This window comes from Anomaloglossus baeobatrachus, chromosome 7 (genome assembly GCF_048569485.1).
Source record: "Anomaloglossus baeobatrachus isolate aAnoBae1 chromosome 7, aAnoBae1.hap1, whole genome shotgun sequence".
In the NCBI taxonomy this organism is placed as follows: Eukaryota; Metazoa; Chordata; class Amphibia; order Anura; family Aromobatidae; genus Anomaloglossus; species Anomaloglossus baeobatrachus.
Genome location: NC_134359.1, coordinates 103,809,614 through 103,826,272, shown reverse-complemented (window position 1 = coordinate 103,826,272; position 16,659 = coordinate 103,809,614). Strand labels below are relative to the sequence as shown.

The following is a 16,659-nucleotide window of genomic DNA, read 5'->3' as shown; positions in this document are numbered from 1 at the left end:
TGGTGGAGGAGGATGCAACTGATGACGAAGTTACCTTGCGCCTTCCTGGACACAGTCGGAGTACTGGTAGCACGTCTACAATTGCATCCTCAGCCACCACTCTGCCTCTGAGCATTATTCGGGGTGGATCAACAGGTCGCATGGCCTCTAAGCCTTGCCTAGCCTGGTCCTTTTTTGACATAGAAAAAGATCGCCCAAATTATGTGATCTGTAAAATTTGTCATGGTTCTCTTAGTAGAGGTCAAAACCTCAGCAGTTTGACAACTTCTTCCATGAATCGTCACATGAATAAATATCATATGGCCCGATGGGAAGCTCACCGTGCTACAATGCGGCCTAGCGGAGTGAACCATCCACCGCCTGCCCCTTCCAGTGCATCCGCGCGCTCGTCATCTTCTAGGACTGTGGGGACAGCTGTCACGCCTGTTTTTCCACCCACAACTTCCACCACTGTAACCGCAACAGGCAGTTTGCTTGGTAGGTCGTCAGTTGGTTTGGAAGGGGAAACAAGTGAGTGTGTACAGCTCTCTCAGACATCGATAGCACCAACGTTGGATGAAGGCAACATCATGCCTCCGCCTGCACTTTCCTCACAAACCTGCATTTTTCCAGGGACACCCTACTCAACACCGTCTACACACAGCAGCCAGATCTCTGTCCCTCAGATGTGGTCAAATAAAAGGCCACTTCCTGCGACCCATGACAAAGCTAAGAGGTTGACTCTATCCCTCTGTAAGCTGTTGGCTACCGAAATGCTGCCTTTCCGCCTAGTGGACACACAGGATTTTAGAGACCTTATGTCTGTCGCTGTGCCCCAGTACCAGATGCCTAGTCGCCACTACTTCTCTAAGAAAGGTGTGCCCGCGCTACACCAGCATGTCGCACACAACATCACCGCTTCCTTGAGAAACTCTGTGTGTCAACGGGTGCATTTCACCACCGATACTTGGACCAGTAAGCATGGACAGGGACGTTACATGTCGCTGACTGGGCACTGGGTAACTATGGTGATAGATGGTGAAGGGTCTGCTGCACAAGTCTTGCCGTCCCCACGACTTGTGGTCAATCCTCTGTCTGTCCAAGTTCCGCCACTGCTTCTGCATCCTCCACCTCATCTGGCTCCTCCACCTCCGCCCCAAGCCTGCCTGGTCAGGCCACCAGCGTTCTCACTGCGCAGAAGGAATCACGCACCCCTCATTACTATGCTGGCAGCAGAGCGCAACGGCATCAGGCGGTCTTTAGCTTGACATGTCTTGGGAATAAGAGTCACACAGCTGAGGAGTTGTGGTCAGCTCTGCGGTCCGAGTTTAATAAATGGTTGTCTCCACTCAACCTGCAGCCTGGTAAGGCCGTGTGCGACAATGCTGCAAACCTGGGTGCAGCCCTTCGCCTGGGCAAGGTGACACACGTACCTTATATGGCTCACATGTTGAACCTTGTCGTCCAGCAATTTTTAACACAATATCCCGGCCTAGATGGCCTTCTGAACAGGGCACGAAAACTGTCTGCTCACTTCCGCCGTTCAAGCGCCGCAGCTGAGCGACTTGCATCACTCCAGAAGTCTTTCGGCCTGCCGGTTCATCGCCTGAAATGCGATGTGGTGACACGCTGGAATTCAACTCTCCACATGTTACAGCGACTGTGGCAGCACCGCCGAGCCCTGGTGCAATACGTCATGACGTATAGCCTGGGCCAACGAGATGCAGAGGTGGGGCAGATCACCCTGATGGAGTGGTCTCAGATCAAGGACCTATGCACCCTTCTGCACAGTTTCGACATGGCGACGAACATGTTTAGCGCTGACAATGCCATTATCAGCATGACGATTCCAGTCATTTACATGCTGGAGCACACGCTAAACACTATTCGGAGTCAGGGGGTGGGACAACAGGAAGGGGATGAACTACAGGAGGATTCATATGCGCAAGACACAACAACATCACCAAGGTCCAGACGTTCATCATCACCAAGGCGCCAGGCATGGGACCATGGGGGACAGGGATCAACAAGGGCGCATGGTAGCAGGCGAGATGTTGAGGAAGAGAACATGAAGAAATGGAGGACGAACTGTCCATGGACATGGAAGACTCAGCAGATGAGGGAGACCTTGGTCAAATTTCAGTTGAAAGAGGTTGGGGGGAGATGTCAGAGGAAGAAAGAACGGTTAGCACCTCTATGCCACAAAGACAGCGTGGACTTGGTCCGCATGGCTGCGCAAGACACATGAGTGCCTTCTTGTTGCACTACCTCCAACATGACCCTCGTATTGTCAAAATTAGAAGTGATGATGACTACTGGCTTGCCACACTATTAGATCCCCGGTACAAGTCCAAATTTTGTGACATAATTCCAGCCATAGAAAGGGACGCACGTATGCAGGAGTATCAGCAGAAGCTGTTACTCGATCTTAGATCGGCTTTTCCCCCAAACAACCGTGCAGGTGCAGGGAGTGAATCTCCCAGTTGTAACTTGACAAACATGGGACGGTCTCGTCATCTTCAACAGTCTACCCGTACCAGTAGGACCGTATCTGGTGCTGGTAACAGCAATTTTATGGAATCTTTTCATAATTTTTTTAGACCCTCCTTTGCAAGGCCACCAGAGACAACAAGTCTGACACATAGTCAATGGCTGGAGAGGATGATACAGGAGTATCTCCAAATGAACATCGATGCCATGACTTTGCAAATGGAGCCTTGCTCCTTTTGGGCTTCAAATCTTGAAAAATGGCCAGAGCTATCCAGTTACGCCTTGGAGATTTTGTCGTGTCCAGCTGCCAGCGTTGTCTCTGAACGTGTCTTCAGTGCTGCTGGGTGTGTGCTGACAGATAAGCGCACGCGTCTGTCCAGTGACAATGTGGACAGACTGACGTTCATCAAAATGAACAAGTCATGGATCCAGAAGGAATTTACTACCCCTGTGTCATCCTGGGGAGAGTAAATGCTTGTGGATTTGGAATGTGCTTGATGGAAATCTAGCTGTGAAGTGTACAACTAGGGCACAAGTGCTGCCACTGAATGGGTGGGTGTGTGTGTGGCCCAATTTTTGGAAAAAAGGGAGACTCCGCTTGGAGTAACCCTTGCTTACATTGTTTTTAAAAGAAGCCAAGATGAACAGAGCTGGGATCAGGAAAGACTTTGCTACCTACCCCGGTGTCATCCTGGGGACGGATAAGAATGGCGTATTTTTGAATGTGCTTGATGCAAATCTAGCTGTGAATTGTACAACTGGGGCACAACTGCTGCCACTGAAGGGGTGGGTGTGTGTGGGGCCCAATTTTTGGAAAAAAGGGAGACTCCGCTTGGAGTAACCCTTGCTTGCTGTGTTTTTTAAAAGGAGCCAAGATGAACAAGTCATGGTTCAGCAAAGACTTTGCTACCTACCCCGGAGTCATCCTGGGGACGGTTAAGTATGGCGTATTTTTGAATGTGCTTGATGCAAATCTAGCTGTGAAGTGTACAACTGGGGCACAAGTGCTGCCACTGAAGGGGTGGGTGTGTGTGGGGCCCAATTTTTGGAAAAAAAGGCAGACTACGCTTGGAGTCACCTTGCGGTGTTTTACATGATTTTAGAAGGGCGTGCCATGCCTATATCTGTGTGTCCTCCTCTTTTTCCTTGTCCAGCTGTTTTGTTTTCGCATGAGTATATGTCCTTGTCACTTTTCCATGTGTTTGTGTTGTGTTGTGAGTTGTTTGTCACCTTTTGGACACCTTTGAGGGTGTTTTCTAGGTGTTTTTATGTGTTTGTGATTGCCTGCCATTGTTTCCTATGCAGTTCGAGTTCGGTTCGTCGAACGTTCGACGAGCCGAACTCGAATGGGACCTCCGTTCGGTGAACAGACCTCGAGCCGAACCGGGACCGGTTCGCTCATCTCTAGTCTCCACCTTCAGGGGTAATCTGTAGGTCAGTGATAGCCTAGGGTCCCATGGCGTGAGGGGCCGTATAGAAGCCCCCTGTCCCTTGCTATCCTGAAGTCACATCATGATACCAGAAGCTGGTAAGAAAAATTAAAAAGATAGTAGAGAGGGAACAATAGGGAATTTTTAATTAAAGCATATTAGAAAAGTAATTAGATTATTCCATGAAATAGACTGACATTTAGGAGTATAATCAATGTTAGTTTTGGACCACTTCTTTAGGTGTGTTGTCCAGCATTGAGGAAGCTAAAAGCACCGACCTGGCTTGTGTCTGGTCATACAGCTAAAGCTCATCCACTTGAATGAGAATAAACTACTGTATCATATGAGCTCACGGACAAGAGTATAAGACTCCTTTTTTTAAATCCCTTCAAACCCATCTAAGTCCCTACAAAATGAGTTTCTTACTGACTAAATTTACATTCATAATTTGATCATTTGGATCTGAAAAATAATTCTTCATCGGCTGTTCTAGTGGTAAATGTGTAAACTGCTGCATTCACTGTCTGTATTTATCATTACATTATAATTTAGGATAGCACAGAATTAACATAATTATAATAAAAAGAAAATGTACTGCAGTTATAAAGCTTGTCAGGGCTGGTAGTAGACACAGCTTAAATTAGCAAAAGTAGTTAAAGGGTTATTCTTCAGTTTGGAAGAGTCATCCCCTATCTGTTGGATATGGGAAGAGTTTGGGGTTACTAGGAGTCCTACTACTGGCACGCATATCGATCGAAGAAAACAGATAACTTCCAAACTTAAGAACACCACCTTCCTATTTTCATAGTGTATTTGCATGTGTTCACTTTCTTAGGCACGTATGTGGTATATGGTACCTGTATGACAAGGTATCTCTGAGGGTCTCTTGCCATCCTGGAAAATTCTGCTGCCAGCTCCTTGAATTTGGGGCGACTATCAGCATCAATCATCCAACCTTAGGAAAGGAAAAGGAAGTGATAATTAATTCTTTACATGAAAACATTTTCTTTTTTTCCCCGTATATGTAATGTACAGACTAATGATCATTTTAAAGGCCAATTAAGACTCCCATATCCATAAGATCCATATATCCAAATATTTGGGCTATTATGGTCAGTTTTCTTCCTCAACTGATGTCAATATTTAATCAGTTATTGTTTGGGTTTTTGACCAGTTTCAACTGCAAAATTGGTTAGCCGGATAGGAAATCCCTAGTGATGATCGAGCACTGTCAGGTTCAGGTGCTCAGTACTTGTAACTAGTGATGAGCGAGCACTACCACGCTCGGGTGCTTGGTACTCGTAAATAGTGATGAACGAGCACTACCATGCTTGGGTGCTCAGTACTCGTAACTAGTGATGAGTGTGCACTACCATGCTAGGGTGCTCGTAACTAGTGATGAGCGAACATTACCATGCTCAAGTGCATGGTACTTGTGACTAGTGATGAGTGAGCACTACCATGCTCGGTTACTTGGTACTCGTAACTAGTGATGAGCGGGCACTACCATGGTCAAGTGTTTGGTAATTGTAACTAGTGATGAGCCAGCACTACCATGATTGGGTGCTCAGTACTCATAACTAGTGATGAGTGAGCACTACCATGCTAGAGTTCTTGGTACTCGTAACAAGCAGTTGGATGCTCGTATGGGCGCGTCTTGAGTACCTGTGTATAATGGAAGTCAATGGAGGACTCAAGCTTTTTTTGGAGAGTTCTCCAGGAAAAATACTTGAGCCCTCCATTGACTTCCATTATACTTAGTACTAGAGTTGCACCCATCCAAGCATCCAGCTGCTCATTACGAGTACCGAGAACCCGAGCATGGTAATGCTCGCTCATCACTAATCAAGAACTATGAGATCCATTCTGGCATCATTTCTCCTCCAGTATTTTACTGCCACACAGAAGGAAAAGAAGCTGAATGACCAGATTGGTGGATACAAGGGCTAACCGATCAGGAGGTTACTAGAGTGTGGTATAAAACTGAAGTACCTGGAGAAAATTGTTAAAAAAACAACCAACAAAAAATGTTGTAATGCGTTGTCTACACATGTTACCCTTTATGAAGAAATTTGTTGAGGTCTTACATAGCCGGACCGGGGTAGAATCATTTTGCAATGTTTTGTGGGGCTCTCCGGCAGAGGAGAAGTTAGTTATTTGTGCCAAGGTGAAATACGTGGTTCTCTCCAGAACAAAGCATTACAGCAAACCATATATATCATGTCTCTGCCTCCCTCTCTCCTTCTCCCTCGCCCCCTGTTTACTGGTGCATGTCCTTTCTGTGCTTACACTGAAAAGATAAAGTACAAAGCATTTCAAAGTATTTGCAGTGTAGCTCACAGGGATTTAACTCTCGTGCACGCGGCCGGTCTCGTTACAGCCGCTTATTTTGGCCATGAGTTGAACACTACATCACCTTCATTAAGCGATTGCTCTTTTTTTGTCTATTGATTGATCTAGTGCAGTTTTTTTCTCTTTGATGGGTAGACTATGATGTACAAAGAAAGGACTTGGGGATTTTTTTTGTCCAAAATCCAGTATTTGCAGTAAGCCGAATATTATGTCAGTTGAAAAATGTATAAAAGCATTTATCACATAGATTCCCACTATTGTAACAGAAAATGATTAATTGCACTTAGAATTCAAATACACCTTTTCTTTGCGCAAAAACAATGAAGTTATCATTGACTGAGAAATGATTGGATTGTTAGGCCACATTCCCACAATGAATATTTGATGATTTTTTGACGCTGTGTATTTTAGCTGCTCCAAAAATGCAATGTCTTACGGTTCCAGCAAAGTGGATGGGATTTATAGAAATCTCCCGCACACTGTGCTTTTGTAACGCAATGTATACTGATCTGCGGTGCGTTTTTGAAAACCACAACACGTCAATTTCTATTGTTTATGTGCAGATTTTGCCATAGAACTGCATTAGAGTCGGAAAATTTGCAAGTAAAAAAAACACATGTGTTTTTTAAGTGCATTTCCAATGAGGAAACCATGTGTGATGCCCCTGTGGCTCTAGTCGCCACAGAGGTACTGCACCTCAGCAAGAGGTGTGGTATCCCATTCCTGGGATAAGGAGGAAGTCACAAGTCGTTGCACACATACACAGACACACACTCTTAATTTAGCGACACTCCATTAGGCCGTGGTTAGGGCAAGTTGCACCTTAGGGAGAGCACAGTCCCGAAGCCAGTCTGGAGGTGGGATTTAGTTAGTGGGAGCAGACTGTAGAATATTAGTCAGTCAGGAGGAAGTGGACGCACAAGAGAGAGGTCCTGGAGTCTGGAACTAGAGCAGCTTGTCCCAGGATCAGGGACGAAGGAGTCTTAGAGCTACGGAAAATGAGCAATCCCCCCGTGGGCTCACATCCACAGGCGGTATACTGATGTGGAGGGACTTGGCTGCATTGGAGATCTGGTCCCTACACTAATAGAGAACTACAAGGCTTAGCTAGTAAACCAGAGGCTGAAGTGACTTCAAGTACCGAAGCCACCACCGCACATAACCCGCTGAAAAGGTGACCACATAGGACCAAGGGACAAAACAGAAAATCCACCCATCAAAAGGATCTGTGGACACCGGCTCAGGGCACTGTATGTGAGGCACAGGACAGGTGGGAGAGGCCAGCGCAGGAAGACGACCAGGGAAGGAACATAGAAGGGTGTCCGAACTACCCGGGAATCGGCTGGGGCCCATCACAGCAGGACTCAGCACTCCAAGGGCAGCATTTGACTAGTCATGATAATCTGGAACTGACAAACTGTAAGTAAAGACCTTGTGACTGCATTCCAGTGTTATCAAGTTATTGTCTGCGCCTCCGGCCCTGCACCCCGCCATTACATCTCAACTCCATCGACAGCCCTGGGGCCCAGCTGTACCCATAGAGAGCTGTATCAAATCAGCTGCATCACCACCAACCCCACAGGAGCTGAATAGCAGTGGCGGCACCATATCTTGCCGCATATCAAGAGTGGCGTCACGTCACGAATACTCATCTCCCCTTGTAAATATCTCCCAGCATCATTTTAAACGACACCGCCAGGGTCATGGAGCCAGGCCCTGCAGTCGTGACATCCCTCCCAACACAATCGACCCGGTAACGAGTGCCCCACGGCCCTGGTGGGCGTGTCGCATGTGATCCACATGTCCAGTTTTGTCAAAGCCAAATACCAGTATATAAACAAAGCAACTTTATAATGAGATAAAGAAAAGAGACAAAAATTTCAGCGTAAAATATGTGATAAGGAAACAACACAAAGAGAAATGCACAAAAATACACAAGTAACCTAATTTATAATAGGTGCAGAAGTGGGGCAAAAAATCTGCAAAATAAAAAAATCACCAAAAGCTCAAGGTGGGAACGTAGCTTTATACAGCAGAGAATCCAGTATGTTGTTAGCCATATGGCTACTTAGTGATACAATAGGCACATGAGCATTAGATGCAGGGTCTCGATTTTCTGATTTGATGTTTGCGGTCCTTCATACAAATATCTATGTGTACAGAATTCCAAGAGCCTGAATATTTAATTCATCGTTCATGTTTATAAATGCAGAAATAAAAGCACTTGGCAGGAAAATGTGATCAAAGTGTTAGATCAGAATCAGCTCAGAACAACATGTTGCATATAAAAGAAAATAAGAGAGAGCGAGCGCTTCCTAGTGCAACTCTGTTAAAAGTATAGATAACGAGAGAAAAAAGGGGCTCCCCAGGGGTGATGGTGAAATGACTGTGTGATCCCCCACGTGTGGTGTTATACAGGTGTCCACCTTTTTATTGTATACTGGTGTTTTGTTTATCCTGAGGTGTGGACCATTCCAGGACTATAATGTGTAGATAAGGGTGGTTTCACATCAGCGTTTTCCTGCCGCACTCGCAGATCCGGCACAAGGGCAGTACAGTACATTAAAGTTCACTGACAAGCTCCGGGCACATGCGGTCATGTGACAGCATGTGACCGGGGCTTGCCGCACTGCCTGTGAACTGTATTGTACTGTAATTCCCTTGTGCCTGATCAGGCAGTGCGGCAGAATACCGCTGATGTGTTTGTGCCCTAACTTAAAGGGAACCTCCCACCAGATTTGTCCCCTATAAACTGCAGCCACCACCAGTGAGCTCTTATATAAAGTATTCTAGAATACTGGATATAAGTGCCCAGGCCATTTTGTATAACTTACCTGCAGGGCGCTCCAGTCCGATTGGTGCTGCTCATCTCGGTCCAGTGTCTCCTATCTTCCTTCCATTGCCGTCCTACTTCCCACATCCTACATCACCCACACAGAGGTCGATGATTGCGCTCCTGCGCATGCGCACTTCTCTCTACTCTGCTTAGGGTAGATGAAAGTATTATAGTCTGCATGTAAAGGAGGTCTATGACCATTCCTCACACCTGTGCACTACAGTACTATGCTCTGCCCTCAGAAGGGCATAGAGAAGTGCATGTGCGCAGAGGTGTAATGGAGGCCTCAGTGTGGATGACATATGACATATCATCCACATAGAGCTGGGAAGGAGGACAGCGATTGGAGGAAGAGAGGAGGCACGGTATCATGACCAGCGATGCCCATCGGACTCGACGGACCCGCAAGTGAGTAAAATAAAAGCACTATTTTACGTTCTACACAGCGTCCTGGGCTCTTATATACAGTATTCTAGAATCAGTGGTGGTGGCCACAGCTTATAAGGGAAAAATCTGGTGACAGGTTCCCTTTAACACTCTTAGGCGGGCTTTGCACACTATGACATCGCAGGCCAATGCTGCGATGCCGAGTGCGATAGTGCCCGCCCCCGTCGCAGCAGCGATATGTGGTGATAGCTGGCGTAGCGAAAGTTATCGCTACGCCAGCTTCACACACACACTCACCTGCCGTGCGACGTCCCTGTGGCCGGCGACCCGCCTCCTTGTTAAGGGGGCGGGTCGTGCGGCGTCACTGCGACGTCACACGGCAGGCGGCCAATCAGAGCGGAGGGGCGGAGATGAGCAGGATGTAAACATCCTGCCCACCTCCTTCCTTCCGCATATCCTACGGAAGCCGTTGTGAGGCCGGTAGGAGACGTTCCTCGCTCCTGCGACTTCACACACAGCGATGTGTGCTGCCGCAGGAGCGAGGAACAACATCGGACCATTGCGTCAGCGTAATTAGGGATTACGCCGACGCTGTGCCGATGATACGATTACGACGCTTTTGCGCTCGTTAATCGTATCATCCAGCCTTTACACACTGCGATGTCGCATGCGATGCCGGAAGTGCGTCATTTTCAATTTGACCCCACCGACATCGCACCTGCGATGTCGCAGTGTGCAAAGTGCCCCTTAAAGTGTATCTGCCACCAAGTTTTTGTTACCACATCGGAGAGCAGCATGATGTTGTGGTAGAGACCCTGATTCAAGAGATGTGTCACTTACTGTGCTGCTTGCTGTAGGCTTCCTAAAATCAGTTTTACTTGGTGCAGATCTACCAGTTGTCTAAAGGTTGAGCTCTGTATATCCCAGCTCACACCACTGATTGACAACTTTTTGTGTATACTGTTGTGCCGCCCCCGCGACAGCCGACGGGCTGCTCGGATCCAGATCCACAGTGGCTCGAGGGGTCTCCGGACCCGAGGCGGGGTCGCGCGGCCTCTCGAAATAAAAAGGGTTTTTTTTTGATAGGGTGGATTGGATAGTGTTTGTGACTAGAGATGAGCGAACCGGTCCCGGTTCGGCTCGAGGTCGGCTCGCCGAACGGAGGTCCCGTTCGAGTTCGGCTCGTCGAACGTTCGACGAACCGAACTCGAGCTGCATAGGAAACAATGGCAGGCAATCACAAACACATAAAAACACCTAGAAAACACCCTCAAAGGTGTCCAAAAGGTGACAAACAACTCACAACACAACACAAACACATGGGAAAGTGACAAGGACATATACTCATGCGAAAACAAAACAGCTGGACAAGGAAAAAGAGAAGGACACACAGATATATGAGTATATGCAAGGAAACATCGATTCCATTATTGTGCAACTTGAGCCCTGCTCATTTTAGGCTTCCAATCTGGATAAATTGCCTGAGCTCGCCACGTACGCCTTGGGGATCTTGTCGTGTCCTGCAGCCAGCGTTCTCTCGGAACCTGTCTTCAGTGCTGCTGGGGGTCTGCTGGCAGATAAGCACACGTGTCTGTCCACTGACAATGTGGACATGGCTCTCAGAGGACTTTTCTTCCCCTGGGTCAGCCAGGGGACGGGAAAGGCACGCGTATTTTTGAGAGTGCTTCATGCAAAGCATCTGTTTCTTATTCAAAAGGGGGGGTCAACCCATGCCAGTCAAGTGGGGTGTGTGTGGCCCAGTTAGTGGCAACGAGGGAGACTGTGGTTGGAGTCCCCTCGCTGTGTTTCTAAAAGAACCAAGCTGAACAAGTCATGGCTCTCAGAGGACTTTTCTTCCCCTGGGTCAGCCAGGGGACGGCAAAGGCACGCGTATTTGTGGCGCCCCTGAGGCTTCCGTCGCCACAGGTCATTGCACCCCATCAGCGGTGTGATGCCCCATTCTGGGGGAGGAAGAGAGTGAACTCCGGTCCCCTGGTGAATCCACACTACACCCATTGTTAGGTACATACTGGGACCAGGGAAAGTGGCAGGCAACCCTCCCATGCTGCATGCTGAGAGGGGCTGTAAGACCCATCCCTGCTCCCATAGGGTGGTAGCTTAGCAACTGGGGAGGTGGGAGGAGCCACCAGAGAGCAGATAGAGAAAGGAAGGTCAAGTTAGTTTCAGTTTACCTCAGGGAGAGAGAGAAGCAGCATGTAGTTGGAGAACAAGAACGAGAGCAAGGAGGGAGGAGGAGGCCTGCTGGAGGCAGGCAAGGAGGAGAAAGAAAGGAAAGAAAGAAAGAAAGGAAAGGAAGCTCCAAGTCAGTCAGGAGCAGAGGAACTGAAAGAGACGCTTCCTGGTGAAGACCCTGGGACCCAGAGGTCCAGGTGACACCACGTAGGAGACAGAAGGGGTCGCAGGGCCGCGGGTAGTCCTGACAGTTACTACGAGCAGGCCTAGGGGTACCAAGGACGCAGGGCCCTAGAACTGCCACGGGGGTGCAGGCTGCGGTGGCCTGGTCCACAGTGACATTGGTGGAGGGATCCAGCTGCGACAGGGGACGGTCCCTAGAGACTGGAGGAGTGCAAAGACAATCTCCAAACAGTAAAAACCGAGGCCCAGGGACGTTGTAAGCTCCCAGGGCCAGAACCCATAGCAGCCGTCCAGAAAAGGGGTAATCAGCCGACAGGTGACCCCCCAGCCTGGAGGCTGTAGTGGAGGCCGAGCCAGGTCCATCTTAACTAAGGCAAGGCTAGTGAAGACAGCAGAGAAGGAGACACTAAGAGAAGGGTACCGGATTTCACACTCTGAATCACCCAGAAGACGGAGGTCCCTGACAGAGGTTCCAGCAGTCCAAGGGTCCTTCTGCCCTGACGAGAACTGTGAGTAAAGAACTGGAACTGCACCTTTGAAGTCGCCTCAGTTATTTCCTCTGCATAGACATTCACAAGCACCAACTGTGCCCCGGGCATTGCTCCACCTGTGGGGAGCAGTACCACCATAGCTGCCATCTCATCATCCCGGTGGCCTCACACAGCAGCGGCGGCTTATTAGCCGCATACCACAGGTGGCGTCACGAACACAACCATTAACAAGCAAGCCACATATTCTACTGACACCCACCAGGGCCACGGAGTCGGGCCCAGCCACCACTGACTACCACCGGACTAGTCCGGCCCGGCACCGGGTGTCCCATAGCCCTGGGGTGGGCGAGTCAACTTTTGGCGTCACGAACAGGATTTCGTGCCCGGTCTAACCGGGTACTGTGCGCCTGAAGAACTGTGTGACAGACTGTGTACTTTACTGAGAAACCGCCGCCATTAGCGCTGCTGAGAGCGGGAAGAAGGGGGGCGTGCAAGAAGAAAGGGCGCGAAGAGAAGCCCCGCCCCCTTGTCCAAGAAAAGCGCGTGAAGCGGTGCCCGCCATAGAAGGCGGAGGAAGAAAAGATGGCGCGTGAAGAAGCTAAAAGGATGGATGCCGAGCAACGAGCGGCCAGAGGAGGAGTGGCCGAGCCGGGACACGCACCTCAGAACCGGGTTGTGTCCTGCGTCCTGGAGAGCGGAGAAGATCCAGCCGCCGCTGCAGAGCCGGGTAAAGAGAGTGACACCCCCAGCCGGCGGAGCCCGGATTGCCAGGTGGGGTTCCTGCCCGGTCCTCCTGCAGGCGCGCGTGCCACGACCGCAGCTCCGATACCAGCACCCTGCAGCAAGACAGCGACCACCAGAACACCGGAGATGCAACTGAGGGGTGAGTCATTTAATGCCCCTGCCGGCGCGAGAGCCCCAACCCCCGCTGCCATGCCCGCGGTCCCTGGAGAGACGCCCGACACGGCGATGCCGATCCGGGCCGCAGCTACGCCAGGTGCGGCCCGCCAAGATCTCACCGCAGCAGCGACTCCAACCCAGGCCGCCGCCATGCCAGGCGCGGTCCGCCAAGACAAGGAGGCAGCCTCAGAAGAGCCAGAGTGGCGCCGTATGGCTGGTAACCCCCTGCAAGCCAGCAGCCTCGCGCCAGCCAGTAACCCTATGCAAGCCAGCAGCACTACCTCAGAGCAGGCCCAGGCCGCAGCATCTTGCAGCAGGCCTGCTACAGCCACGCAGGAGACGCAGACTGTGCTGACCGCTGTCTACCTGCTGCCAGGTGGGGAGCCGGAGAAGAATCCCTACAAGTAAAGATGAAGAGATGCTGAACTGTAGATAGCCCCTGTCTGCCCCTCATTCTTTTCGAAGATGACACCCTTCCTGCTGTACTGCCCCTCATGCTTTTTGAAGACGTCACCCCCCATGTTTATGTGTTACCAGGCCACTGAACTGGAATGTGGGCCCCGGTGAATGTGTATGTGTCTTATGTAACCAGGCCATTGGACTTAATGGCTGGTTGATTGTGTCGTATTGTTGATTGAAAGAAACGAACTGCCGGGCTACTGGACTTGTTGTAGCCGAAACTGTATATAGTTGCACCCGTTGTGCCCCCTACCAGAATTATGGGGGAAGTGCCCAAACTGTGCAATGAACTGGAAGTGCACACATAGTTTCTTTATAAGAAGTTGCAACGTTAAAGTATTTGTGCCTCCCATAAAGGGAAGAAATGTTTTATTGTTTTGTGTTTTGCATACTAAAAATGTTTTGCAGTTTTCCACATGTTTTTGTTGTTTTTCAGCCCGAGGACGTGCTGGGATTTGCTGTGGGGGAGTGTGGCGCCCCTGAGGCTTCCGTCGCCACAGGTCATTGCACCCCATCAGCGGTGTGATGCCCCATTCTGGAGGAGGAAGAGAGTGAACTCCGGTCCCCTGGTAAATCCACACTACACCCATTGTTAGGTACATACTGGGACCAGGGAAAGTGGCAGGCAACCCTCCCATGCTGCATGCTGAGAGAGGCTGTAAGACCCATCCCTGCTCCCATAGGGTGGTAGCTTAGCAACTGGGGAGGTGGGAGGAGCCACCAGAGAGCAGATAGAGAAAGGAAGTTAAGTTAGTTTCAGTTTACCTCAGGGAGAGAGAGAAGCAGCATGTAGTTGGAGAACAAGAACGAGAGCAAGGAGGGAGGAGGAGGCCTGCTGGAGGCAGGCAAGGAGGAGAAAGAAAGGAAAGAAAGAAAGAAAGGAAAGGAAGCTCCAAGTCAGCCAGGAGCAGAGGAACTGAAAGAGACGCTTCCTGGTGAAGACCCTGGGACCCAGAGGTCCAGGTGACACCACGTAGGAGACAGAAGGGGTCGCAGGGCCGCGGGTAGTCCTGACAGTTACTACGAGCAGGCCTAGGGGTACCAAGGACGCAGGGCCCTAGAACTGCCACGGGGGTGCAGGCTGCGGTGGCCTGGTCCACAGTGACATCGGTGGAGGGATCCAGCTGCGACAGGGGACGGTCCCTAGAGACTGGAGGAGTGCAAAGACAATCTCCAAACAGTAAAAACCGAGGCCCAGGGACGTTGTAAGCTCCCAGGGCCAGAACCCATAGCAGCCGTCCAGAAAAGGGGTAATCAGCCGACAGGTGACCCCCCAGCCTGGAGGCTGTAGTGGAGGCCGAGCCAGGTCCATCTTAACTAAGGCAAGGCTAGTGAAGACAGCAGAGAAGGAGACACTAAGAGAAGGGTACCGGATTTCACACTCTGAATCACCCAGAAGACGGAGGTCCCTGACAGAGGTTCCAGCAGTCCAAGGGTCCTTCTGCCCTGACGAGAACTGTGAGTAAAGAACTGGAACTGCACCTTTGAAGTCGCCTCAGTTATTTCCTCTGCATAGACATTCACAAGCACCAACTGTGCCCCGGGCATTGCTCCACCTGTGGGGAGCAGTACCACCATAGCTGCCATCTCATCATCCCGGTGGCCTCACACAGCAGCGGCGGCTTATTAGCCGCATACCACAGGTGGCGTCACGAACACAACCATTAACAAGCAAGCCACATATTCTACTGACACCCACCAGGGCCACGGAGTCGGGCCCAGCCACCACTGACTACCACCGGACTAGTCCGGCCCGGCACCGGGTGTCCCATAGCCCTGGGGTGGGCGAGTCATATTTTTGAGAGTGCTTCATGAAAAGCATCTGTTTCTTATTCAAAAGGGGGGTCAACCCATGCCAGTCAAGTGGGGTGTGTGTGGCTCAGTTAGTGGCAACGAGGGAGACTGTGGTTGGAGTCCCCTCGCTGTGTTTCTAAAAGAACCAAGATGAACAAGTCATGGCTCTCAGAGGACTTTTCTTCCCCTGGGTAAGCCAGGGGACGGCAAAGGCACGCGTATTTTTGAGAGTGCTTCATGCAAAGCATCTGTTTCTTATTCAAAAGGGGGGTCAACCCATGCCAGTCAAGTGGGGTGTGTGTGGCCCAGTTAGTGGCAACGAGTGAGACTGTGGTTGGAGTCCCCTCGCTGTGTTTCTAAAAGAACCAAGATGAACAAGTCATGGCTCTCAGAGGACTTTTCTTCCCCTGGGTCAGCCAGGGGACGGCAAAGGCACGCGTATTTTTGAGAGTGCTTCATGCAAAGCATCTGTTTCTTATTCAAAAGGGGGGTCAACCCATGCCAGTCAAGTGGGGTGTGTGTGGCCCAGTTAGTGGCAACGAGGGAGACTGTGGTTGGAGTCCCCTCGCTGTGTTTCTAAAAGAACCAAGATGAACAAGTCATGGCTCTCAGAGGACTTTTCTTCCCCTCGGTCAGCCAGGGGACGGGAAAGGCACGCGTATTTTTGAGAGTGCTTCATGCAAAGCATCTTTTTCTTTTTCAAAAGGGGGCTCAACCGATGCCAGTCAAGTGGGGTGTGTGTGGCCCAGTTAGTGGCAACGAGGGAGACTGTGGTTGGAGTCCCCTCGCTGTGTTTCTAAAAGAACCAAGATGAACAAGTCATGGCTCTCAGAGGACTTTTCTTCCCCTGGGTCAGCCAGGGGACGGCAAAGGCACGCGTATTTTTGAGAGTGCTTCATGCAAAGCATCTGTTTCTTATTCAAAAGGGGGGTCAACCCATGCCAGTCAAGTGGGGTGTGTGTGGCCCAGTTAGTGGCAACGAGGGAGACTGTGGTTGGAGTCCCCTCGCTGTGTTTCTAAAAGAACCAAGATGAACAAGTCATGGCTCTCAGAGGACTTTTCTTCCCCTGGGTCAGCCAGGGGATGGCAAAGGCACGCGTATTTTTGAGAGTGCTTCACGCAAAGCATCTGTTTCTTATTCAAAAGGGGGGTCAACCCATGCCAG

At 50.2% G+C, this 16,659-nt stretch overlaps 1 protein-coding gene across 2 annotated transcripts in view; it reads right to left on the bottom strand.

Annotated features, from left to right (window-relative positions):
- The window catches only part of ERBB4 (erb-b2 receptor tyrosine kinase 4), a 1,420,891-nt gene that overhangs the window by 92,692 nt on the left and 1,311,540 nt on the right, over nt 1-16,659 (bottom strand). For both annotated transcript variants that reach the window (XM_075317538.1, XM_075317539.1), the window contains exon 24: nt 4,757-4,854. In XM_075317538.1, coding sequence (XP_075173653.1) covers nt 4,757-4,854 — 98 coding nt within the window. The remainder of the gene's footprint in view (nt 1-4,756; nt 4,855-16,659) is intronic.